The sequence below is a fragment of the Trachemys scripta genome, chromosome 1 (assembly GCF_013100865.1).
Source record: "Trachemys scripta elegans isolate TJP31775 chromosome 1, CAS_Tse_1.0, whole genome shotgun sequence".
In the NCBI taxonomy this organism is placed as follows: Eukaryota; Metazoa; Chordata; order Testudines; family Emydidae; genus Trachemys; species Trachemys scripta.
The window spans coordinates 25,556,508-25,582,394 of NC_048298.1; the positions used below are offsets into that span (position 1 = coordinate 25,556,508).

Sequence of the window (25,887 nt, forward strand, 5' to 3'; positions counted from 1 at the left end):
GCCCCTCTATGGAATTGTGGTGTGGAGGTGGAGAGTGACACTGGGACTGTAAGGATCTTGAGGCATCCATGGTTCCACTGTGGAGCCAAGCAAGGAAGGATCTGGGCAGGAAAAGCAGAGCTGGGACAGAGCTGGGTGACCAGATAGCAAGTGTGAAAAATCGGGCCGGGGTAGGGAGTAATAGAAGCCTATTTAAGAAAAAGACCCAAAAATCAGGACTGTCCCTAGCTGGGACTAAGAGGGAAGGGGGCAGGTGGGAACTCTCTGCATTTGACCCCTTTCACAAGAGTTTAAAATGAAGGTTGGATTAACTTCCAACACCTGCCCCCTTGGGGCCAGGATGCAACAGCAAGAGTTTCCTGCATTCTCAGTATATCTTTTCTAGAAGCCAACCACGAGCTTGGACGAGAGAGAGAGAGAGAGAGAGAGAGACACACACACACACACACACACACACACACACACACCCACCCACCCTGCTCTGGCTTGTTTGTATTGGTCACATATATTAGTAGTGAGAAAAACAAAATTGGAAAACTGGGGGTTTTTGTGTCTAAATAAGTCATTTTCAAAGCATTTTCAGAAGCAGATACACTTTTTAGCAAAAATGCTCTTGGTGCAGTATTCAGTAAAATCAGATAATTTTAAGTTAACTTATGCCCCTTTTAAAACATTAGCATAAATTCCTAGCTCTTCCTTAATGTGAATACAGTACTTATTTTTGTTTTGGCTTAATTTTTTTTAAACTTGTTGACAGTTTTATATTATTTTTTCCTCATGAATAATATCTATTTCTGAACTATACTGAGCTTGGTGATTTTTATGAAGTGGTATTATTTTGTAAGAGAATAAACAGTTTGATTAATCAAATGGTCTTAAAAGGTACTGCAGAATTTAAAAAGTGAATAGTCTGTAAGTAAATTGTTGAGTGGATTAATGTAAAATATATGAATGAGATACAACTGTGACAAGATCCAGAGGTGTTGGTTGCCTCTTCCACCTGCCCTCCCACCACAACCCTCCTTTGTATGCTTTTCAACTGATTGTACTGAATTGGTAGAAAATGTTTGCCTTTCCTTTATCCTTTGCCAGCTATTTTATATTTGGCTTTTGAACTTACAACTTATTAAAGGTTACCCTATTAAAAATCATGTATCTTATTTGTAATTTCTGGTTATTGTGGTTTGTAGGGTTCAGCTCCAGAGATTGATCCTTCTGACAGTTCAAACTTTGGATGGGAAACTAAAATCAAGGCATGGATGGATCGTTATGAAGAAGCAAATAATAACCAGTACAGCGAGGGTGTTCAGAGAGAGGCACAAAGAATAGCTCTGAGACTAGGCAATGGAAATGACAAAAAAGAAATTAGCACCAGCAATCTGATCTTCAAACCTCCAGTAGAGGTAAATAAGTGAAGAGGGACCTGTGTAAAAAGGGAAAGAAATTCATAACTCATTAAAGTAGCACTAAAATTAGTATGCTTTTATGAGATACAGTTCCCAGTGTTGTAGTCAGCATTCTTCTCTTCTCTTAGGTTTATTTTTTAATCTCTGGCTCATTCTACCAATTGGGAACATGTTAGCAGTAATAGTTTTAACAAATTATAACTTTCTTAAATAATGAATCACAGCTAATATTCATACATTTGTGTGCTTCATAACATTCCAATTTTCTTTATTTTTAAAAACTGCTAGGTGAATGTTAGTGTTCATAAAAATTGCCAGATTGACAGCATGGAGACTGAATTACTCTGTTTATACACAGAATAGTTTCCACACAGGCTATAATAAAGTAAACTTCCCTATTCTGCCCTAGGGGAATACTTGTAGAAGTGAGAATAGATAATTCTCTAGCTCTGCTGGTTGTTTTTCTGCCAGGATTGTCAACGGGTCCAAATTAAGTGTTAAGCATTTCTCTTTTTTTTTTTTTTAATTCTTTAAGATAACATTCAGAATTTCCCAGTAATACACAGTATATCTTTCTGTAATTATAAATTTTTACAAATACACTGCTAGCAAACGGTGATATTGTCAGCCCTGGAAACATAATTCCTCTGCTTACAGAGGAAAAAGTTCAACACTCATATTTTTACCAAAAAGTGGTTGGCCTAACCCACTTCTGGAGGGAACACCTCTGCTGGTGAGAAAGTAGTTGCGTCTCTATCGCTAGTCTATTCTTGATCAACGAACAGAATGCTGGTTTATGGTTCCAGTTGACTTCAGTGGGATCTCTATGCATACATGCAAAGGCAGAATTTGTCCCAGTCACTAATGACTTGTGCCCAATTTTGAACTTTAAGTGAGAGATAAAAATTCTTCTACTTTATATCTGCTTTACCCCATATGCTACAATTTTAAATAGGCTTATAAAACAATTTTTTTCCACTAGAACTTCCATATTGCTGTGAGGGTTCGGGGTGGAAGGGAAAGCTAGAAAATGTATAGCTGTAAACTAAGGCAGATTACCTGTATACAGTTCAAGTTCTGTACTATTACAAAATTCATATAGTAAACTTTATCATAAAAGCATATTTAGAACACATTAAATCAAAATGGTTTCCTTAACTTTATATTTGGATAAGTGAGTCTCATTAATATTAACATACAGTACTCTCAAAATTACAATCCACAGCCTATTTTGTGTAACACAGCTTCAGGTTTCCTCCTGAGGACTGTTTTTGTTTGTCTTTCAATGAAACTTAGGTTTTCTAAGTGCATAACGTCTCTGAAAATGGGACTTAGGCACTTCTGAAATTTTTTTATCCATAATAATTCAAATGGGTAAGTTCAAGTATATTTAAAAAAAAAAAAAAAAGTTTGAGCCCCCTAAACACCTCTCCCCCTCTCTTACAATAAGTAAAAGCTTTCAGACCTTTATATATCATAAGGAAGTCAAAAGAGATACAAAGCCCACCCTTTTGGGTTACATTTAAGAATTTTTAGTGAGACACCGATAGGACTACTAATCTTTAAGGTTCTCATTGATACTCGTATGAAATGTTTTAAAAATATTATGGTATATGTTGCATTCTAAAAGATTTTTAACTGTAGGAATTCTATTGATTGATTCATCAAATGGAATTTTGCTGAATGCATCACACTGATGGGAAGCTCTATATCGTATGGAATAGCATTCTACTGGGAACATTATTCTTTTTAATATTATCCGTGTATGTTCTGTCTTAATCTTTAGAAGAAATCAACTTAAGGCCCAGTCCCACAGTTCTTGCTCCAACACAACTCATAGAAAACAAAGGGTATTTTCAGTTTTATGTTAGCAAGTCCCAGAACCTAGGACTCAAACAAAAACACTTAGTTAAAAAAGACTCAAGATGGAAAATGTAGTCCACCTAATACCAGCGGAATCCAGCTAGCACTTAAATAAAATATATGTTGACAAAATTTTTGCACCTTTCATAAACACACATGTGAATGGCTAGTTCACCCTAGCTGTGTAATCCTGTATCCTCCACAAGACTTTCCCATTACTACATTAATATTTATTTAAGTTTATGAAAAAGATTTGGATGGTGTTACAGTATTTATTAATTTTTCAGTGGTTTCACTTGTATACTTGTGATTTCCTAATGTTTCTTCTTATGAACTGGTTACACAGTTTTCTCATTAACCCTCATACCAGGCCAGAGCATAAGGTCTGCAGTATCTTCACAGATGTCCTACAGTTTTTTCCCAAAATAAACTACCAGTGTCAGTCAAATTAGATAATACAAGTAATGTCATTATCACCTAAATTACAAAAGAGAAAACATATAGACAATACTGTATGATAAACATCAGCTGCCTTACATGAGATCTGTGGAAGGAATCTGCAAGCTATTGATAGGGAAAGGCTAATCTTAAGGAAAACATACCTTATTAGATTTTATAGTAGAAGCATCTTTGCCTCTCTCTCTAGCACCAGCATGGCACACATGACACATTCCTTGGAGGAAAGTCACTGCTTGCAGAGACCATTGCCTAGATATAGGCCAATTTAGTTTTGATCAGAGATGACATAATTACAAGAGGTGTGAGTTCTTTAGTTGTTGTGGCCGAGTACATATTAGATTTTGATTAACAGGCATCCTCCCATCTGAAGTTAGAGAAATACATAAAAAATTTACAATTTCCTTTTTCCTGTTCTCAAAAGTTTTGTTTTAAAATGCATCCTTTCAGTTTGTGTCTTTGTTTGATTAAGGACAGTGATACCTTGGAAATGTTCTATTGTGTAGATGAACCACTGTGGTCTTTGATCCTGGGGAGTTCATAGGCACAATGAACGGCATAGTTAATAGTTAAAACTTAAGAAAAGACTAACACTTCAGATGTCCATTATTAAACATAATACCTGAATTATAAGGGCATTGCTACATTGATTCTCAATCCTGTTTTAGGGAATTGTAGTTATAACTTCCTTATAATTTAAATCTGTAGAAAAGTGCATTGATCGGAGGAAAAGCCTTATAAGATCAAATAGCTTATTTATTTATTTATTTATTTTTAAATTGCAAGAAGGAAATGGCTTCAGTTACCAAGTTGCTGCTTGAAGGGTTGCAGCCATATAATCTGTTTATTTACACTAATACAATGAGTTTAATTATGCTTCTTACATTCATTTTGTCTTTTGTAGAGCTATGTGCAAAAAAACAAGAAAATTCTAAAAGCTGCCAAAGACTTGCCTCCAGATGCGCTTATTATTGAATATAGAGGAAAGTTCATGCTGAGAGAACAATTTGAAGCTAATGGGTATTTCTTTAAAAGGTATATTTATTTTAAGAACTCTTTTTTTTAATAAGTTAACTTTCTTAAATGCGCTATTTTACCAACAAATCTTTTCCTTTTCTGCAATTATCTTGTTGTTCTTTTTGTGCCAACTATTGGCATATGGTACTTCTAGTACACCAAAAAAAGAATACAACTACTTTTGAACTTGTATAACAGCTTCCTCCTTGGGTGTCAATTAAATATTTATAAAGCACCTAGTAAGTGTAGGTAAATATTATTCCCATTTTACAAACTGAGACTCAGAGACTAAATGACTTGCTCAAGATTATATATAGAGCCAGGTATAGACACTTGACTTTCTGACTTCCAGTCTTGAGATTTAGCCACGAGACTATCAGTCCTTTCCTACTCGTCTTCTTATTTACAAAACTCGGCCTCCATAACTGAGAAAAGTTTTGTGTTAGACGTGTTTATTGTCTTATAAATCTCAATAGATTTGGATTGAGAGTTCTTCATTGCTGACCTGCAAGAATTGCAATATAAAATCAATACTATGTTATGCAGCATAGTGATACAAAACCAGTAAATGTGAAAAAGAACTCCTAATGCTTTTAAAGGGGAAAAACATCCTGACTACCATATTAAAATTTTTTAAACTGGGGTTTTTCTTTCTAGGCCATACCCTTTTGTTTTGTTCTATTCCAAATTCCATGGGCTAGAAATGTGTGTTGATGCAAGAACCTTTGGAAATGAAGCTCGATTCATTAGACGGTCTTGTACACCCAATGCGGAGGTAAGCTTATAAATATAGGAAATAATTCCTTAGTTAACCTAGATATTTATTTATTTTGCTTGGCTTGCAGGATATGATGTACAGCCCATCTGTTCCCCTAGGTCTTGGACTGAGGGGATTTAATATGGAGGTGATATATAGTATAATGGTGGATTAATCTTTCAATATTGTTTTTGGTCAACAAGTTATATATGCTGTTTTTTTAAGTATTCTTTCTTTGTAAAGTGCCTAAACACTCAGGCTCAGTACTGTGTGAAGCGTTGAGCACCTTCACCTCTCATTGTCTCTAATGGATGAAAAAGATGGGATACGCTTTTGGAAATGAAAATAAAACAAACATGAATTTTCACATTTAGCATGTTACATACTAATAAAATATTTTCACCAGGACATTGAGTCTATGCAAATAATAAGGGGAAATATATATAAAGAATTAATAGTAGATCATGTTTTGGTATCATTTAAGGGCAGCATCAAGAAATATATATACATTTTGCTTATTACTAAAACCTTAATCATTTTTTTTATACTGGTTTTATCAGTCTCTGCCAATTGATGGCATTGGTGGAGGGAACAACCTGTAGAAAGTGGTCAAGCATATCTGGGTTTTTAAGAATGAGTGTGCATTTTAATGCATTATAAACTAATGTATAGCTTTTCTCCTGGATTTAGGTGAGACATGTAATTGAAGATGGAACAATTCATCTTTATATTTACTCCATCCAAAACATTCCAAAGGGAACAGAAATTACTATCGCATTTGATTTTGATTATGGAAATTGGTAAGTATCTCTAAATTGTATGAAATATCCTGTATTTTAGGACAATATACTTATAAAATGTTAGTAATATATTAATTGGACCTATCATGTTATCACAGATATTCCTATTTTCTTTTACTCTTTTCATACACTTTAATAGCATGGTGCCCTTAAATTCCTCAATGATAAGAGTGTATGCCATTGCAGGGTTTTTCTTTAAGTGATGTTTTATTATTGTTGCAATTAGTGATAGATCATTTCAATGTAAATTTAAGTGATTTTTATATCTCCACAATACTACATATGTGGATTTACGGTGAAAATTCGTCAAACATACATTCATTTTGTGGATTGATGCTATTGAATATTTAGTGTAAACTAATGTAGAGCTATTCAGTAATCTATTTTTTTTTAAAAAATCCACTCTTCTTACAATTTTACATACCATAGTTAATAGTTGACATAATTTAGAAGGAATAAAATCAGACCTAAGGTAAATCTCTGTAGAAATTAAATAAATTATGTTCATGCTATAACCCATCATTAAAGAAGGATGTTCAACTCTATTGAGTCCTTCCTTAAAATAATGTCTTAAATTCTATAAGCTATCGATCCACATCCAGCTTACTTTTCCTTTTGTGAATTGTGAAATACTCCAGTAGATAGATGCCATTGTTTTGAAATGGTAAAGTAATTAGGGTAAGTGCTGCTCCCAGATATGCATGAACAATTTCCATTGACTACAGAGCGCAAAATTTTGCCTTTAGGTGATATAGCTAATGCCTTCCTCAGTCATTACTCTTAAAATGAGGTTCCCCTGAAAATTGACTGTTCTTACTGTTCTTTTAAAACAAGCAGTAGTTGGATTCAGTGCTTCCAGTGATATAGTGAGTTCATATGAAACGTGCTCAATTTACCAGAAAACTTGTTCAATATATTCTACCTGTGACCTCTACAGACTCTACATCATCTCTGAAAGACATGAGGAGTACTTTCCTTTTGTCATGTCATTACTATAAATAAATATTCTGCCGACAAAACTAAGCTCTGTTAAATAGATTTCCCCGTTAGACATTAATCTAGTTTCACAAGTGTAATTTAGAGCTTAATTTGGAGGTAGGAATGTATTACAGCTTTAGTTGACAGCAGAATTTGACCCATAACATCTTATCACTTGGTGATTGCGCAAACCAGAAAGAAAACAGCTTGCTTTCCATATCCCAGGTTGAGTATAGAAGGCTGGTAATTAGGGAGGGAAATATTTTTTTACTGGGAAGTAAATATAAGCTGAAAATCTATGAAAGCTGGTTAACGAACCACTCAGTACCATTCAAGACTCAGGGCAAACTCTCTGCTGGAGCAAATGGGCAAAACTCTATTGACAAGAGATTGGTGCAAAAAAGCTGTCAGAGTACAATTCAATCTGGATATTCTGCTTATTTATAAATGCTACTAGAGAAAGTTTTATATTACTGAAACTTGTATAACTTGCAAGATCTTTTATACATCAAGTAAAAGTAAATCAATTGACTTATAAATATCTGTTGGGTTGTGTTTCCCAATGTCCTATCCAGACAGACATAAGATTTTTACAAATTATTTTGTACAAAACCAAATTACTCTAATTTTTTCTGTTCAATTTTGCACCAGAGTACGTTTCCGTTTTTGCTTTTTATTTTATTTAGCTTTTTTTTATTATAATAGATTTTTATTTGTTTTAATGGAGTTCCAAACTGTAAACTGGGAAACAGGTTTAAGAACCTGTGGCTGAGAGTAATAAAATGTATCATTGCACAGCTTGGTAAAAGTTGAAATTAACCCTTTGCTACAATACTGGATCTTTATCATGGCAGATGTTCATTTCACTGTATATTAACAAGAGTGGTTTAACTTTCAAAAATCATATTGCTGTAGCATTCAGTTCAATATTTTTACATCATATTTTTTGTATTGACTGTTTTAGTAAATACAAAGTGGACTGCGCTTGCCTCAAAGAAAATCCTGAATGTCCAGTTCTTAAACATGGTTCCGAACCTACAGAAAACATCAATACTGGATATGAGACTAGAAGGAAAAAGGGAAAGAAAGAGAAGGACATTTCAAGAGAAAAGGAAACACAAAATCAGAACATCACACTCGATTGTGAAGGAGCAGCCACCAAAATGAAGATTCCTGATAATAAGCAGAGGAGACTTTCTCCCCTCAGGCTATCCATTTCCAATAATCAGGTATTAAAGCAAAAAATCACTAGATGGTCAGATTTACAAACCAGAAGATTCCCTGCTTTAGAGTAATTCTTAAAAATCTTACAAGTTATTGGAAAGAGTTGTTTTTTGTGAATTTTAGTGTTGGATTAGCTACTTAAAGTATGTATACTATTTCTAGTTCTCTTGAAATGACTAGTTGTTTTTTAAAGATATTTTGGTTCTCTTTAACTAGCTGTTTTTCTCACTGAAATGTCTCAACAAAAACCAGAAATTCTGCCTCCTAAAATTCTTTGTAGATCTGTGGTGTAAAAACTGCATGCCATGCCCCAAGATCCCAAAACCATCCTGAAGCAGTGTTAGTCACACATATGTTGTCCCCACAGTTCTGATGTTTTTAGCCACAATTATAAATAGGCTTGCTTCCATAACAATTTCTGCTACCAAGATTTCAGTCCAAAAAAGATGTTCAGGTCTCAAACTAATAGCCTCCATGTACCTGTTGTATATTTTTGTGTAGATTGAACACTGGCATAAAGATGGTAAATTGAGAGGGTAATGATAAACATGTATTTATTGAGTATGGGTGAGGATGGGGGTTCTAGTTAGGTACCAGAGGTCTTGGTTATAGGTTTGGTCTTCTTAATTTATTGGCATAGAAGAGCAGGTAAATGAGACAGTAATGAATTTCATAGATCCTAATTTGGGAGGAGCCGCACACAGCAATTAGTAAAGAGAAATTATACAAAGAAATCAGAGAGATACTATAATGATGGATTGATTTTTTTTTTTGTTTGTTTTTTGAGGGAGGAGAGAATTGATTGTGTCTGAGGGTAAATACTTGATGGGATTATGAGGGTAGTTTGAAGGATGAAAGAGAGTTGTGTAAGGTGTGGGGTTACTTGGTGGGAGCCATTTTCAAAATTCTCTCCATCCTCCTAGACTGTTATAAAGGGAAACATCATGGAAGAAGGAATGAGAGATGGAGATCAGGGAATTGGTGATGAATATGCAATTGATTATGCAAAAATTTTTCATAAGATTTACATTAAGTTTGTGATTTTTCATGGGGCATAGTAAACTGACCTACCCAAACAGCTAACTTGCTTTAGAATGCTTCTGGGTTCATAAGGGCTGGCAAGTGATTTCTACAGGAGTAGAGCTACAAAGGCAGTATATTCAAACTACAGTTTTACAGGTAAGTTACTTCCCTTTTTCCAGCCAGGTTGCCACTAGCAATAACTGGTATTTGGAACCCGTTCCTGGGCATACAGAATCCTATGTAATTTTTATAAGAGTTGTCACTGCCGAGCTAAAAGTTTTTCAACCTAGAAGAGGCTCAGTAAAATATAAGAACATCTGATCTTTAAAAAAGCAGTTCAGTCAGACAAAATAACACCTATGTATGTACTTTGTCTAGTTGTTTTAGTGCCATGCTCAAGAATTGTACTGTTAATTTCCACTTTATAGCAGTTTTATTAAGGAACGAATGTAATAATTTAAACTTTTAAGAACAAATAATAGAACATTGGTAACAGATCAGTTATTATTGACTCTGCTGTAACTTTTTAAGTTTTTGAATGTTATCCTTCTATTGTAAGAGACCTGAAAAACCCAGAAGCATTCCCATACCAAGCATTTTTTAGTGTTTATTAATCAGATACCTTTTGTGTTCCCTATGGTAAGTCACTAATGTTAGATTATAGTGGAGATTTATACAGCATCAGTAGAAAGGGTTATGTTAACAGTTACATAGGTTTGAGTTGACTGCAAATTTATATAAATATGATAACCTATCTTGTTTGACATGACAATATACATTCCATTTTATGAAGAAATTAGAAAAATGGGTGTCTAAAGTTAGGGTCAAAATTCCTATTTAGCTGCATAAATAAGTGGCCTGATGTTCATAAGTGTTGAGTGCCCTGTAGCGCCCATTGGTTTGGAAGCTTAATTCTTATTATTTGGTTGAAAAAACTCGCGTGAGATTACAATTAAAGAAAATGATGTGGATGTTTCTGTTCGGATTGGAGAAGGTATTTGAGTCAGGCTATATTTCTAGAGTCATAAAAGAGTCCAAGTGGATGATATGTAGTTTTTATATGTTGCATTGGTTAATTGGCTGGTAGCTTTTGAAGTAGTGATTTGAGGATACTTTGTTCTGTGTAGCCTTTAGATTTCCCTAGTTTGAAAGAGTAGTAGTGGAGCTTCTGTAAAGCAGTCATTTCCATCTTTCAGGAGCCAGATTTTATTGATGATATAGAAGAAAAAACTCCTATTAGCAATGAAGTAGAAATGGAATCAGAGGAGCAGATTGCAGAAAGGAAAAGGAAGATGGTAAGTTGGGAAGCAAGTAGCTGCTTAAAGCTGTCACTAGGACTTAGTGATGGCTGCTCTTCCCATGCTAATTTGCTGCCTTTTTATAGGCTTTTAGAATCTGAGAATATATGAAGCCAGCACCTCATATACACTTTAACTTCAAATCCAAGGCTTGCTTGTTGAGTGAGAGCATTTCCATTCGGCTTGATCATCACCTCCTGACAAACATGCAAATCTGCTTTTGTTTTTAAATGTGTATAATTTTCTATTGCTTCTGTACAGGTGCCATCACTTGTAGAAAATGCGTAGCTGTGGCTTTAAGACTTCCTTTTTATTATTGTGCACCACAGTGGTTGGTTATTTGTAAGATTCAATCAGGGGCCAAGATTTTCATAACTGACTAGTGATTTTGGGTGCCAAACTTCAGAGACCTTTTAAAGAGGCCTAATTTTCAGAGTCTGGTTGCTCAACAATTTCTGAAAGGTAGGCCTTTTTTAGACATGCTGTCTGTTGGACACTCAAAAATTTAGGTGCCTAAAGTCACTACTGACTTTTGAAAATCTTAGCCAGGGAAATACTTAATCTGTTTAAATACTAGTATGAAAAGTTCCTTATTTATCCTTGTTCTACATAAATCTTATTTTAAAGGCAAAAGTAACCTTCAAAACTTTGGCTGCTGTCCTTTACAGACAAGCTTGAGTGACCATTATCTAAGTTTTTGCGTGCACAAAAGCACTGATGTGTATCTAAAATGAATTTGCTAGATAGAGACTTAACCATTTGATTTTTGTATTGAAAATGTGTTGTACATATGCACAATTCTTGTGCCTGCGAAAATTTGGTGGGTGGGAGATAACTACCAGATTTGTTCATATATACAGATGGTACGCATAAAGGCTTATTTATTGTTCTGGAACAATCTTAGTCATAAGACAATGTGCTACTAAAAATATGTACCTACTGTTTAAGTGGTTGGGGACATTATGAAAATTTGACCCTTTAAGAAATGGAATTATATTGGTTGAATTTGAATACTATTTCAAATGCAAAGGACACAAATTTGTTTACAGAACTAGGTCGTCTTTGCTTTAAGATTAATAATCAAACATTTAATTTGAGATAATAGAATTGCCATAACGTAAGCCTTCCAATTACACATTATAGTGAAGTGTACCTGTGGTGATATTTATTAGTTGTACAGCAACAGAGGTCTAGGGTTTGTGTTTGACAGACGAATGTAACGGGCAGGTCCCTGCTCCAAGGAACTGACAGCCTAACTCAAATTTAATACTGCAGACCTCAACAATAAACAATGGGTTGTAAAGGGGATATTGCCAACCTCACCATTTGGAAACAACACAGACATTTTGGTGCAAATTTGTTACAGTAAAATAAAAGCAAAAACAAAATAAAGCTGGTATTGATACGAAAACTAGTACTGATAATAAAATAGAAAGGCACATATTCAAAATTCTTGTTTCTTTGAGTATTAATATACAGTTAAAATGTTAATGCATTGTTAAAGTTGAAAACATCAATTAAAATAGTTCCTATTGCAATATTGACCCAGTTGCATTGCATATATGGTATATCTAGTACCTTTGGATTGCTATAAGAGTCTTAGCGTGTGTGTATAGAAACAAATACATAGATGTATAGTTTATCGTGCAATTTAGGTACACAATCACATGTTTAGTCTTCATTTCATGTTTTTAATGTTTGTGTCATAAAACCACTCAGCCTTGAGAGGAGGTAGGGACTGGCAGGCATATTGGAGAGATAATAGCGGCAGGAATCGGCAGGTTTGTCACTCAGGATATTTGTATGAATTTGCAATCATAATTTCACACCACTGGGAATATAAAACGCTAAAGGCAGGATTCCACACGTCACATCTCCCCTAAGCCAAAGTTGAATAGCCGATGGTGGCATGGTGTTAGGAGTGCTGCAGTTCTCCATAAAGGGGCATATTTTTGGAGTTTAATGTGCCCACCCTACACACCCCTATATAGTATATCTTTTGAAAGCTTATTTTATGTGCATTTAGATGAGGTATGATGTGGATCTGTCAAGTGGTGCTATAAACCTGTAGGAGAGGTGAAAAAGCGGTACTACAAATGAGAATGTGTCGTTCTTCTTCAAGTGATTGCAAGGAGATGTGTGCACTGCATGCACGATCATCAGAAGGTTTTCCCTGGGTACCCATAGGGTTGGCTGTGGAGCCCCCTGGAGTTGTGCTTTCATGGCTGTGTATTTAGATCCCTGCTGACCCACCGCCTCTTCGGTTCCTTCTAACCACCAGTGATGGTTGGTGCAGCAGCTCCTCTCTTGCATTAGCAAGCAATTCCCTAGTGGCCTCTCCTTTTCTCCCTGTAAATAGTTTATAACTTTATCACTAACTAAAGCTTTCAGTTAGTTAAGTTTTAGTTGGGGGTTCTATCTCTCTCTCTCCCCCCACCCCTTTGTTCCTATCCCGGGGACCGACACGTGCCTCGGTTTCAGGGCTGCATCCTGCATTGGGACACCAGCCTGGGGTCTGCCTAGACATGTGCCACCGACTCCGACTTCTCGGGGAGGTCTGTTGAGGCCTGCCACAGTGAACCCCCTGGTGCGGGAAAAGTTTGGAGGCTATCTCCATGCCGGACACATTCGAGGTGGCCAAGGAGTTGATTGCCATGACGGTGCAGTTCCCTGCCCCACCAGCTCAGGCTCCGGCACCGCAACATCATCAGCACCAATGCCTATCCGGCATAGGGGCAAGCCCACTGTGATAAGGCACCAATTGCCTTTGCCACGGCACCAGTCCCTGGCACCGTCTCGATCTGCACCGCCCTCATCAGATTCAGACTTCTTCTTGGAGTCGGAGGCGAACTCGTGTGCTTCCAGGCGGAGACGGCACCATTCCTGGGGTAGGGATGCACAAGCCCAGACTGACGAGGATGTCAGAAGCAGCTGCGGCACCGGATGCTACTGCCATTTCCTGCACCTCTCAAGCGGCGCAAAGAGATTTCCTCTCCCCCCCACCCCCCGAGCCTCCAAGGGCATCATCCTCCCCAAATGAGGCAGTAGCAGGGATCTCCACCACTCTGCCTGCTGTGGACACCAGGACTCATCAAATTCTGCTCAGGAGGGTGGCCCAGAACCTGAACTTGCAGGCAGAGGAGGTTTCTGAGGATGTGGATATTCTGGCCCCTGACGGGCCTCGAGGTTGGCTCTGCCCCTCATCAGAACCATACAGAATGCCACCAAGGCATTGTGACACATGCTCGCTTCTATTCCGCTGACAGCGAAGGGTGTAGAGAGCAAATATTTTGTGCCTTCCAAGGGGTGCAAGCACCTCTTCACCCACGCCCAACCCGGGACTCTGGTGATGGAGGCGGCGAACCATAAAGAGCGCCAGGGGTAGGGTGACCAGATGTCCTGATTTTATAGGGACAGTCCCGATTTTTGGGTCTTTTTCTTGTATAGGCTCCTATTACCCCCCACCCCCTGTCCTGATTTTTCACACTTGCTGTCTGGTCACCCTAGTCAGGGGCAACCGGGGCCTACTCCCAAATCCAAGGATGCTAAGAAGCTGGACCTCTTCGGTCGGAAAGTCTACTCCACTGGGGGCTCCAACTTCGCATAGCGAACCAGCAAGCAGTTCTGGGACCGCTATGCTTTTAATTCCTGGAGTTCTCTGGCCAAATTCCAGAAATTGCTCTGACTCCCACTCGGAGTTTGGAGTGGTTCTGGAAGAGGGAAAGGTGGTCTCCAGGACCTCTCTTCAGGCTGCCCTGGACTCAGCTGACTCGGCCCCTTGCACTATGGGCACGGCCATAACTAAGAGATGCAGCTCTTGGCTACAGGTCTCAGGGCTTCTGCATGAGGTCCAGAACAGAATTCAGGACCTGCCCTTCGACTGCTCTGGCCTCTTTGCAGAACAGACAGATTCAAGGCTGCATAGCCTTAAGGACTTGTGGGTGACCCTCAAGTCTTTGGGGCTGCACACACCAGCTCCACAAAGAAAGGCATTTAAGCCCAAGGCCGCCCAACGATTCTACCCTGCCCCTTCCAGACAGGACTACAGTAAGAAGTGCAGAAGTAATAGGAGGTGCTCATCTCAGTCCTCCTCTTGACAAGGGAAGGGCTTGGCTAAGCAGCCCTCTGGCTCAAAGCCAAACTTTTGAAAGTGAGCCCGAGGACAGAGCATCAGTTCAGTACCTGGATCCTTCCCCTCTTGTGAACTGTCTATCCCATTTCTACCATGCCTGGGCTCAAATAACCACAGACTGGTGGGTCCTGAGCATAGTAGAATTGGGATATTCTCTCCAATTCTGTTCTCTCCTGCCCTCCCACCCACCCTCGCCGTCCCTCTTCAGGGACACTTCTCACGAGCAACTTCTAGTACAGCAGGTGCAAATGCTCCTACAGCTGGGGGCGGTAGAGGAGGTTCCTCTAGAGTTCAGGGGCAGAGCATTCTACTCCCGTTACTACTTAATCCCCAGGCCAAAGGTAGGCTCAGGTCCATTTTAGACTTGCAAAACCTCAACAAATTCATGAAGAAACTGACGTTCCACATGGTCATCCTGGCCTCCATCATTCCCTCTCTGGATCTGGGGGACTGGTATGCCACCCTCTATTTGAAGGAGGCATCCTTCCATGTCTCCATAATCCCTTCCCACAGACTGTTTCTGCAATTTGTGGTTAGTGGCACACGTTGTCAGTTCACAGTCCTCCCCTTCAGCCTATCGGCGGCGCCTCAGGTGTTCATCAAGTGCATGGTGGTCATGGTGGCCTTCTTTCGAAAGCATCCAGTGCAGGTCTTCCTGACCTAGATGATTGGCTCATCAAGGGCCGGTTCTGAGCCCAGGTGGAGGAACACGTGAACATGGTACATACGACGTTCCTCAATCTTGGTCTCATCCTCAACATGGCGAAGTTGACACTGGCTCCCACTCAAAGAATAGAAATCATCAGGGCCCTCCTGGATTCCACCCAGGCCAGGGCGTTCCTGCCAGAGTCTCATTTTCTAGCCATGAGCGCCATCATACAAGGTCTCCACCATTTCCCCACCACAATAGCCAGAAACTGCCTAAAATTACTCTGGCATGTGGCAGCATGCACTTATGTGATGCAGCATGCCAGGCTGCGCTTCTATTCCCTCCAGGCGTGGCTGGCCCAAAAGTACAGACCAAACCGGGACCATCTGGACAATCTGGTCATTCTTTCTCCTCGGGCTCTTGAGTCCCTCCAGTGGTGGTTCAATCCACAGTCTTTATGGAAGTACATTTTTCCAAACCTCAGCTGTCGCTAGTCACAGATTTATTAGCGCTGGGGTGGGGAGCGCACCTGGGCAACCTCAGAACTCAAGGCCTATGGTCCCAAGCAGAATTATCACTACACATCAATGTCAGGGAGCTTGTCAGACATTTCATGCCCCATCTTCAGGGCAAATGTGTATCGGTGTTGACAGACAACACCACAGCGATGTTACATAAACAAACAGGGTGGTACTTGCTCCTCTCCCCTATGCCAGGAAGCTGCATGTTGTGGGACTTTTGCATCACCCACTCGATACAGTTGGAGGTGTCGTATTTGCCAGGTGCACAAAACAAACTGGGCAGGTTGATCGCCTCAGCAGAACTTTCCAACGCCATGGATGGTCTCTCCGACCGGACATTGTCAGCAATATCTTCCTGAGGTGGGGATCTCCCCAGGTAGACCTGTTTGCAACATGAGGCAACAGGAAGTGCCAGCAGTTCTCCTTCCTGTATCACACTCCTGGTTTGATCATGGACGCCTTTCTCCTCTTGTGGATATGACCTCTGCTGTATGTTCCCTCTCATCCACAAGGTCCTCCTCAAGGTCCAGCGGGACAAGGCTTCGCTGATTCTCATAGGGCCGGCATGGCCCCGCCAACACTGGTTCTCCACGCTGTTGAACCTTTTGGTGGACACATTGATGACTTTGCCCATGATTCCAGACCTCATCACGCAGGACCACTGCCTTCAGCACCTCAACCCTGAGTCTCCACCTCACTGCATGGAAAATTCATGGCTAAATCCATTAAAGCTCCAGTGCTCTGATTTGGTTAGGGAGGTTCTCCTTGGCAGTAGAAAGCCCTCCACTCGTGCCACTTATCTAGCCAAGTGGAAAAGGTTCTCTATTTGGTCCGCACAGAAGGGCACCCCTCCATTGCAGTCCTCTTTCTACTGGACTATTTACTCTGTTTAAAGTGGCAAGGGCTGGGAGTCTCATCAATCAAGGTGCACCTGCAGCTATTTTCACTTTTGACCCAGGCCCAGTGGGGCGGTTGGTATTTGCTAACCCCAGGGTTGGACGCTTCCTTAAAGGGCTAGACAGACTATATCCCCAGGTGCAGCAATCGGTCCTCCCAAGGCTCATGGTGCCCTGCTTTACCTCTTGGAAAGTGGCATTTTTCGTGGCTATAACCTTAGCCAGAAGAGTGTCTGAGCTCAAAGCTTTAACGTCTGAGCCCCCTTATATAGTGTTTTATAAGGGCAAGGTACAATTGCGGCTAGCTTTTCTCCCTAAGGTTGTTTCACAATTTCACGCAAATCAGGACATCTTTTTACCAGTGTTCTTCCCGAAGCCACATGCTAATGACCGGGAACACAGGCTTCATTACTTAGATGTTAGGCACTGGCTTTTTACATTGAGCCGACAAAGCCGTTTAGGAAGTCAATGCCACTCTTCATCGCCATTGCTTAGAGAACGAAAGGACTGCCGGTCTCATCCCAACAATTTTCTTCTTGGATCACGGCCTTTATCAGGATGTGCTACGACCTGGCAAAGATACCAGCCCCAGCATTGACGGTGCAGTCCACGAGAGTGCAAACTTTCATAGAATATCAGAGTTGGAAGGGACCTCAGGAGGTCATCTAGTCCAACCCCCTGCTCAAAGAAGTACCAATCCCTAACTAAATCCCCAAATCCCTAAATGGCCTCCTCAAGGATGGAACTCACAACCCTGGGTTTAGCATGCCAATGCTCAAACCACTGAGCTATCCTTCTGCAGCGTTCCTGGCGCCAGGTCCCCATTCACGACATCTGCAGGGCGGTGACATGGTCATCTATTCATACCTTTACGTCGCACTACGCCATCACACAGCAGGCTAGAGATGATGTCGCATATGGTAGAGTAGTGCTTCAGTCTGCAATTCGGTGAACTCCAACCCCTCCTCCTCCTCCGGGGAACTCCTTGGGAGTCACCTACTTGGAACTGATATGAGCAATCACTCGAAGAAGAAAAAACTGTTACCTACCTTTCGTAACTGTTGTTCTTTGAAATGTGTTGCTCATGTCCATTCCAAGACTCATCCGTCTCCCCTCTGTTGGAGTATCCGGCAAGAAGGAACTGAAGAGGCAGCAGGTCGGCAGGGACCTGTATACACGGCCGTGAAGGTGCCACTCCAGGAGGCTCCATAGTCGACCTGACAGGTACTGCTAGGGGAAAACCTTCTGAAGGCGTGCGCTCTGCGTGCACAATCGACTTGGAATGTACATGAGCAGCACATCTCGAAGAACAACAGTTATGAAAGGCAGGTAACTGTTTTTTTTTTGTTTTGTTGTTGTTGCACAGTTCCAGAAATACTCTAACATGACTATGCCTGCAGTTTTACTGTTCAAGTTAATTTCAGCACCTTAATATGGTGTTTATTGGTCAAAGCTACCAAACAACAATGTATTAAAATTAGGGCTGTCAAGCAATAAAAAAAAAAAATTAACCGCAAGATTAATCGTGTTGTTAAACTATAGTAGAATACCATTTATTGAAATATTTTTGAATGTTTTCTACATTTTCAAATATATTGATTTCAATTACAACACAGAATACAAAGTGTATAGTGTTCACTTTATATTTATTATAAATATTTGCACTGTAAAAAATAAAAGAAATAGTATTTTTCAATTTACCTAATACAAGTGCAATCTCTTTATATCTTTATCATGAAAGTTGAACTTACAAATGTAGAATTACGTACAAAAAAAACCTGCATTCAAAACCAAAACAATGTAAAACTTTAGAGCCTACAAATCCACTCAGTCCTACTTCAGCCAATCGTTCAGACAAGTTTGGTTACAATTTGCAGGAGATAATGTTGCCTGCTTCTTGTTTACAATGCAATGTAAAAGTGAGAACAGGCGTTCGCATGGCAGTGTTGTAGACAGCGTTGCAAGATATTTACAGACGGATACGCTAAAGATTCATGTCCCTTCATGCATCAACTGCCATTACAGAGGACATGTGTGCATGCTGATGATGGGTTCTGATTGATAACAATCCAAAGCAGAGCGGACTGATGCATGTTCATTTTCATCATCTGAGTTGGATGCCACCAGCAGAAGGTTTCTTTTTTGGTGGTTCAGGTTCTGTAGTTTCTGCATCAGAGTGTGTTACTCTTTTAAAACTTCTGAAAGCATGCTCTACACCTCGTCCCTCTCAGATTTTGGATGGCACTTCAGATTCTTAAACCTTGGGTCAAGTGCTGTAGCTATTTTTAGAAATCTCACATTGGTACCTTCTTTGCGTTTTGTCAAATCTGCTGTGAAAGTGTGCTGGGTCATCATCTGAGACTGCTATAACATGAAATATATGGCAGAATGCAGCTAAAACAGAAAAGGAGACATACAGTTCTCCCCCAAAGAGTTCAGTCGCACATTGAATTACCACATTTTTTTTTTTACGGGCATCATCAGCATGGAAGCATGTCCTCTGGAATGGTGGCCGAAGCGTGAAGGGCATACGAGTCTTTAGCATATCTGGCACGTAAATACCTTGCAACGCTGGCTACAAAAGTGCCATGCGGACGCCTGTTCTCACTTTCAGGTGACATTGTAAATAAGAAGCTGGCAGCATTATCTCCCATAAATGTAAACAAACTTGTTTGTCTTAGCGATTGGCTGAACAGGAAGTATGACTGAGTGGACTTGTAGGCTCTAAAGTTTTATATTGTTTTGTTTTTGAGTGCAGTTATGTAACACAAAATTTCTACATTTGTAAGTTACACTTTCACGATAAGATTGCACTACAGTACTTGTCTAATTAAAAATACTATTTTTTATCTTTTTTGTAATCAAAAATATAATATAAAGTGAGCACTGTACACTTTATATTCTGATTTGCAATAGAAATCAATATATTTGAAAATGTAGAAAAACAAACAAAGTATTTAAAAATTTTAATTGGTATTCTATTCCTTAACAGTGTAATTAATCACAATTAATTTTTTTAATCGCGATTCATTTTTTTAGTTAATTGTGATTAATCAACAGCCCTAATTAAAATATTTGTATTGGTTTTGCACGGGTAACTATTTTTTTCAGAAACGATGAAGCTGTTTAGCCTGTGGCAAAAATGGCGAATATCAATTTTTTGCAGTATATTAACATAAAAATGTTTTCACATCTTATTCTCAGTTTTTAGAGTATTTTACAATTGATTATAATAGTTTTCTATATTTTCTATTGAAGTTTGCTGACCAGATCAGTTTCACGCTAAGATTGTGCACCAGTAGTAGTAGATTATGTGCTCATACTTTGTACTGCATAGTGAGTAGATATAAATTCACGTGAAATCCTAATGTAATGCTTCTCCACTTGTAAGCATTTGTACATACAATGTAGCACCTCGTCTGACTGGTAGAAGGTTTTAATTTGTAATTGCCTATGCATGCAGTACTAGCCTTTGAAATTTTCTAGAAACTAGTTTTTTAATTCAGTGACACTTACGCACAAGTCAGTAATAATGCTAGATGACAGTACATAGCTTCATGTTATGAATATGCAAAAGCTATAAAAGAAAGAAGTAGCCTACCAAGAAGTAGTGGAGACAAAGTCCACAAACAAGATCTTGCCTCTGTACTGAAGACGGATGGAGACCATGATACAGCTCTTACCAGCCATGTCATGAAAAGTACTACAAACCTACTTGGGTGCAAATCACATCCAGTGGATTTTTTTTCCAGCTACCTACTTGAGTGCATGTAACATCAGATGTACAAGAGTCTACTGAAAATAGCAGATGTTGGTGAAAAAAAAATGGGGACATTTGTGAGAGGTACACTTGATTCTGATGGGATGCATAGCTTCATCAGCCCAGTCAAGAAATCTGGCATCTGAACATTGCTGACATAGCCAAGACGACCAAATTTAAGACTGGAACGGGAGGGACAATCACAGCATCCATCAGTCCTGAAATTGTTTTCCACAGAGCACTGTCCTTAGCAAGATGCAGAGATGATGCTTCAATGGCAGCTGTTCTTCACCCAATAAGACCTATGCCTGTGTTGTTCTTCCATGCTGATGGAACAATAAGAAGAACAGACACAGCTGAAATAGAGCATCAAGATGGAATATCAAGCTGAAAGATTCCATGAGCTAAGACCATGTAGTAAAGAAACCACAGCGTACTCCTGGGGGAATTCTGTGCACAAATTTTCTGGTCTTTATTCACCCTTCATTTTGAAGTAATAAGTTGATTACCGTTCTATCCTGAAGTGACTGTAAAAACAGCATTGTGAGGCTCTGTTTGTTTTGTTTCATTACTTTCTGAATTAAATTTGCTTGGTCTGCAAGGACTAAACAATTATTTTTAGCTGCCAGCACAGTAAATTCTGCCAAAGATCTAAAAGGAAGACTGTTTTTCTGGCTCATCTACTCAAGTAATATTGTATGTAGTAAAGATCTTTTGATTTGAATTCTGCCATCAGGTACACCTGTGCAACTCAGGATTTTTATAAGGCTATATGAGTAGGGTCCTACCAAATTCACAGCCATGAAAAACGTGTCACGGACTGTGAAATCTCGTCTCACCCTGTGAAATCTGGTCTTTTGTGTGCTTTTACCCTATACTTCTGCGTTGCCTTCAATGGAGCTATTGACCAGGTGCCCAGCTCTGAAGACAGTGCCCCGCCAGCAGCAGCACAGAAGTAAGAGTGGCAATACCATACCATGCCATCGTTACTTCTGCACTGCTGATGGCAGCGGTTCTGCCTTCAGAGCTGGGCTCCTGGCCAGCAGCTGCCGCTCTCCAGTTGCCCAGCTCTGAAGACAGCACCACCGCCAGCAGCAGTGCAGAAGTAAGGGTAGCAGTACCACAACCCTACTACAATAACCTTGCAAATCTTCCCCCCATCCGTCCACCCACTCCTTTTTGGGTCAGGACCCCTTCAATTACAACACCATGAAATTTCAGATTTAAATAGCTGAAATCATGAAATTTACTATTTTTAAAAATCCTATAATCATGAAATTGACCAAAATGGACTGTTAATTTGGTAGGGCCCTACATATGAGTATAACTGAGATCAGAATTTGTCCCTACAATTAGAATCTTCTTAAGTTCTGTGGATTTATGAGCAAGAATAGACTTCTGCTGTCACTCAAAGCTGTGTCTGCTCTTCAATGCTAATAAGTCAGTCTTGGTATTTAAACAGATTTTATCCTGAACATCTATAGGGAACAGATCTAATGTGTAAAGAGGTGCCATGTTTACATTCTCTCTGCTGGGAGCTAACAATGTGAAATGGACTCCTCATCTCCGTAGTACTTTTAGTGTCATAGAATTGTGTGGCAGGATGCATTATCTCTTGACCTGCATAATCTCCTTTAACTATTCTGATGGGTTTATGATCCTTTCAAATGTAATATAAGCTTTTGAATGCCAAATTGTTAAGAAACTATATTATAGTTTTGGCTTTAATTACGTTGAGCCTGAATGTATGTCTGCTTCAAAACTGAGTATCTCGGTGCATTAATGCAGACACTATGGGCCTGAGTTTCTAACATGAGAGAGACTGAGCCCTCAAAGTTTAATATGTAGTTTAACTATATCTAGTCAGAGGGTCCTTTCTTAATTATTATTAGTAGCAGTGTTACTGTAGCACCTGTGGGCCTCAGTCATGGACCCAGGACCCCATTGTGCTAGGTGTGATACAAACACAGAACAAAGACTATCTCTGCTCCAGAGAACTTAGTCTAAATATAAGGTAGAGACCACAGATGAATGCAGTACAAATGGCTGGGGAGTACAAGGAAACAGTGAAACATTATTGGTCATTCATGAAAGGCAATGATCTCAGCATGCCACAGCCTAATTGTTATCCAGTTTTTTGTAGGCATCACGGAAGAGGAGGATAATGAGGTAGCTTTGCAGATGTTTTACAGGGAGCTTCTCCCAAGCATGGGGGGAAGCATGGCAGAAAGCACCAAGGAGCATGTTTGAAAATGTAAGAAGTAGAGACAGGAGATGAGGTAGTTTAAAAATTAGTATTACACCTGGCAATTATAGTCAGTCTGTCTCTTGCCACTGACATCAGGAACTTGGGTTTATCTCCCACCTCAGTCACCTTAACTTCTCTACTGCTTGTGGACTTACTCTCCTTTTATTTAGCTAACGTGTCTTTGTGTATGGGCCCTTCACTAGGTTTTTTGCATCATTTTCTCCATGTGAACTGCTTTTTTCCCACAGGTTCAGTTTTGGCACTTTCAGTGATATGAGACTGGTTGATCCCCTAAGGCCAATTTTTGTGGTTTTAAAATTACATTTTGTTTTTAAAATACTTTTTCTCTGCTATGTTGCTGTGCAGAAGACTCATGTAAATGGAACACAATGAAATGGACTGTATGCCAAGTATTATAAATGTACAAAGTAAACAATACCAGATTTTCTCTAATATTTAAAGAAACGTTAGCTTTAACGTATGACAGTAATAAGTAAACATTCAGATGAAAGTTGACCCTGTCTTTAACAACACTGACATTTAAAATTGTCTTTGTTAGGGGTCAGTCAGCATCCCACTAATGTTTTTGGAGGCCCTTCATACCTCTGAACTCTTTCAGGCTGTCTGTAGACAAAACTGTTAACCTTGAAAACATGATCAGAGTGTAATCTTCACCACCAAAGCAGCTAGAAACTTTTTTTTTTTTTTTTTTTAAATGAAGGCTTAGAAACTGGAACATAATTCTGCAGCAAGGAGTGGATGCCACAGAATTACAGAATACACACACAGTTGCTTATGAGAAATGCATGAATTAATTCAGTCTATCTTAGTTAAATGCTGTGGGGTGACGTGGTGAAACAACTCTGTCCAAAATATTTTAATGAAAATACATAGGAGTACAAATATGAAAAGAAAAATATCCCAAACATCAGGAAATGCTTCCTAAAGATATCTATAAACATGAGCAGTAGGCTTCGAGGGAAAATTATGGTGGCCCATTGCTTTAAGGCATTTACCTACATTGGACAAAACACTAGAAAATGTACTATGGAGAGTAATTCTACATTAGCATGGGCATAGTGGACAAGTTGGTCAGATTGGTCTCTTTCTATCGCTAACTTCTGCCATTACCTGTTAGGGGTAAATTTGAAGAAATGGGGACTTTGTACCTCATCACTTCCCTCAGCCAGACTTTTTTTTTAAGTCCCTGAAAGCCAAATTTAAATGACTGATCCATCTCCCACAACTTGAAATACCTACTACAATTGAATGTATTAGTATCCTACCAGATTTTTACTAACATAGCAATGCAAAGTTAGAATATGCATCTGAAAGTATTATATAATCTGTTAATTTTCAGTGTTGCGTTATGACATTTATTAGTAGTTAGCCTTTTGATTTTTCTAGTCATGTTTGCCAATATGAGGATTATAAAATATGGGTTATGAGGTCTAGTCTCAAACTGTTGCTGTTTTAGCTGTGGAGAAGTAAATATCTTTAGTGCAATTGAAAACTTTTATTATGGAGAAAAAGAATTTCCTTCATAAACTTCTAGTGAGTGCCATGATCTTACCTTGCCTTTGGCTAGGGTCATGAAACAAGTGACATCCTACAAAGGTAATTTTGCTCTGTAGATTGAATACCAGATATATTAAGAGAGGATGAGATCATCTCTCTTAAATCCTTTCAGATTAAAAGAAGGAAGAGATAAAAGGCAATTAAGTCAGTCTAACTCTAAATTAATGAGGAGAAGACTTGTGGTGGCCAGTTTACGGATTATGTTCTATACTGCCTAAATGTAACTTTGTGTTAACAAGTATTTATTGTGCTGCAAAACCACTTCCTTTAGGGTATGACCGAATAGGAATGGTTTAATGTTACATATCTTTGCCTTGCCCAAAAAACCTAAGTGATTATATAGTATTCATATTTGATCTATCATTTCTTTTTGAAAACATTAAATTTCTGTCAGTCTCAGATTTTAAAATGTGTATTCTTTTTCTAAAATATACATTATACCATCAGGTGCTCAATCTTTGCATGATGAGTTTTATGCAAGTGAACACCATTTGACACTGAATTCTGTTTAAATAGCAACCAAAGCGCTATGTTTAGTGGTGTTTCAGGTTACAGCAGGATATGCTCCATCCTCCCATAATCTTAAACAAATTTTAAGATGGTAAAAGATTTTTGCATTTCTTTCCACCTTCATATTGCCTGCAAAGCTATGGATAAGGTACTACTACACTCCATTAGGTTTTCATTTCCATCCCCAATTGATACAAAAAAGCAATATGTAACCCAACTTTATTGAACTTGCATTTTAATGCAAAACTTTTAAGATCTCATATGCTTTATATCAACAGATCAGCACATATGACTGTCTCATAACCCCTGCATTTGGGAAGTTATTCTGCCTTAATGTTGCTGAGGCAACTGTTAAAGTTTTGTGTTAGAGTACAAACTTGAAGTTGGCAGTTTACAGTGGTGTATGGTGAAGGATTCTTTTATTTTTGTCAGGATTGATGTAGTGGCAGATTTGTCATCAAATGAAATATAGCAGATTTGCCTTAGCACACATTTTCCATTATGGCTAAAAAGTTCTGAAATATAGACAACCAAAAGGGGTTAATTTTGAACTGTATTCTATGTCAATTCATTATTCATCAAACCACCATGAAAAAATGCAAGTAGTAAGCAAGTTTATATTTATTTTGGTTTTGCCATTTCAATTAGATTTGTACAGAATAAAAGTTTAAAGCTGAACTCTGTATAGCAACTTTAACTATGCTGCAGATAGTGCTGCATAATAATCCTGCACAATCAGAATAGAATTAAGTCTAACTACAACTTCATCAC

The 25,887-nt window shown here is 38.9% G+C and overlaps 1 protein-coding gene across 4 annotated transcripts in view; it reads left to right on the plus strand.

Moving 5' to 3' along the window:
* Positions 1 to 25,887, plus strand: part of KMT2E (lysine methyltransferase 2E (inactive)) — a 117,068-nt gene that overhangs the window by 50,878 nt on the left and 40,303 nt on the right. For 3 of the 4 annotated variants that reach the window (XM_034766242.1, XM_034766232.1, XM_034766258.1), the window contains 6 exons: positions 1,191 to 1,403; positions 4,630 to 4,760; positions 5,400 to 5,517; positions 6,190 to 6,299; positions 8,242 to 8,506; positions 10,721 to 10,819. In XM_034766242.1, coding sequence (XP_034622133.1) covers positions 1,191 to 1,403; positions 4,630 to 4,760; positions 5,400 to 5,517; positions 6,190 to 6,299; positions 8,242 to 8,506; positions 10,721 to 10,819 — 936 coding nt within the window. The remainder of the gene's footprint in view (positions 1 to 1,190; positions 1,404 to 4,629; positions 4,761 to 5,399; positions 5,518 to 6,189; positions 6,300 to 8,241; positions 8,507 to 10,720; positions 10,820 to 25,887) is intronic. The other variant, XM_034766248.1, reaches the window with a different exon arrangement.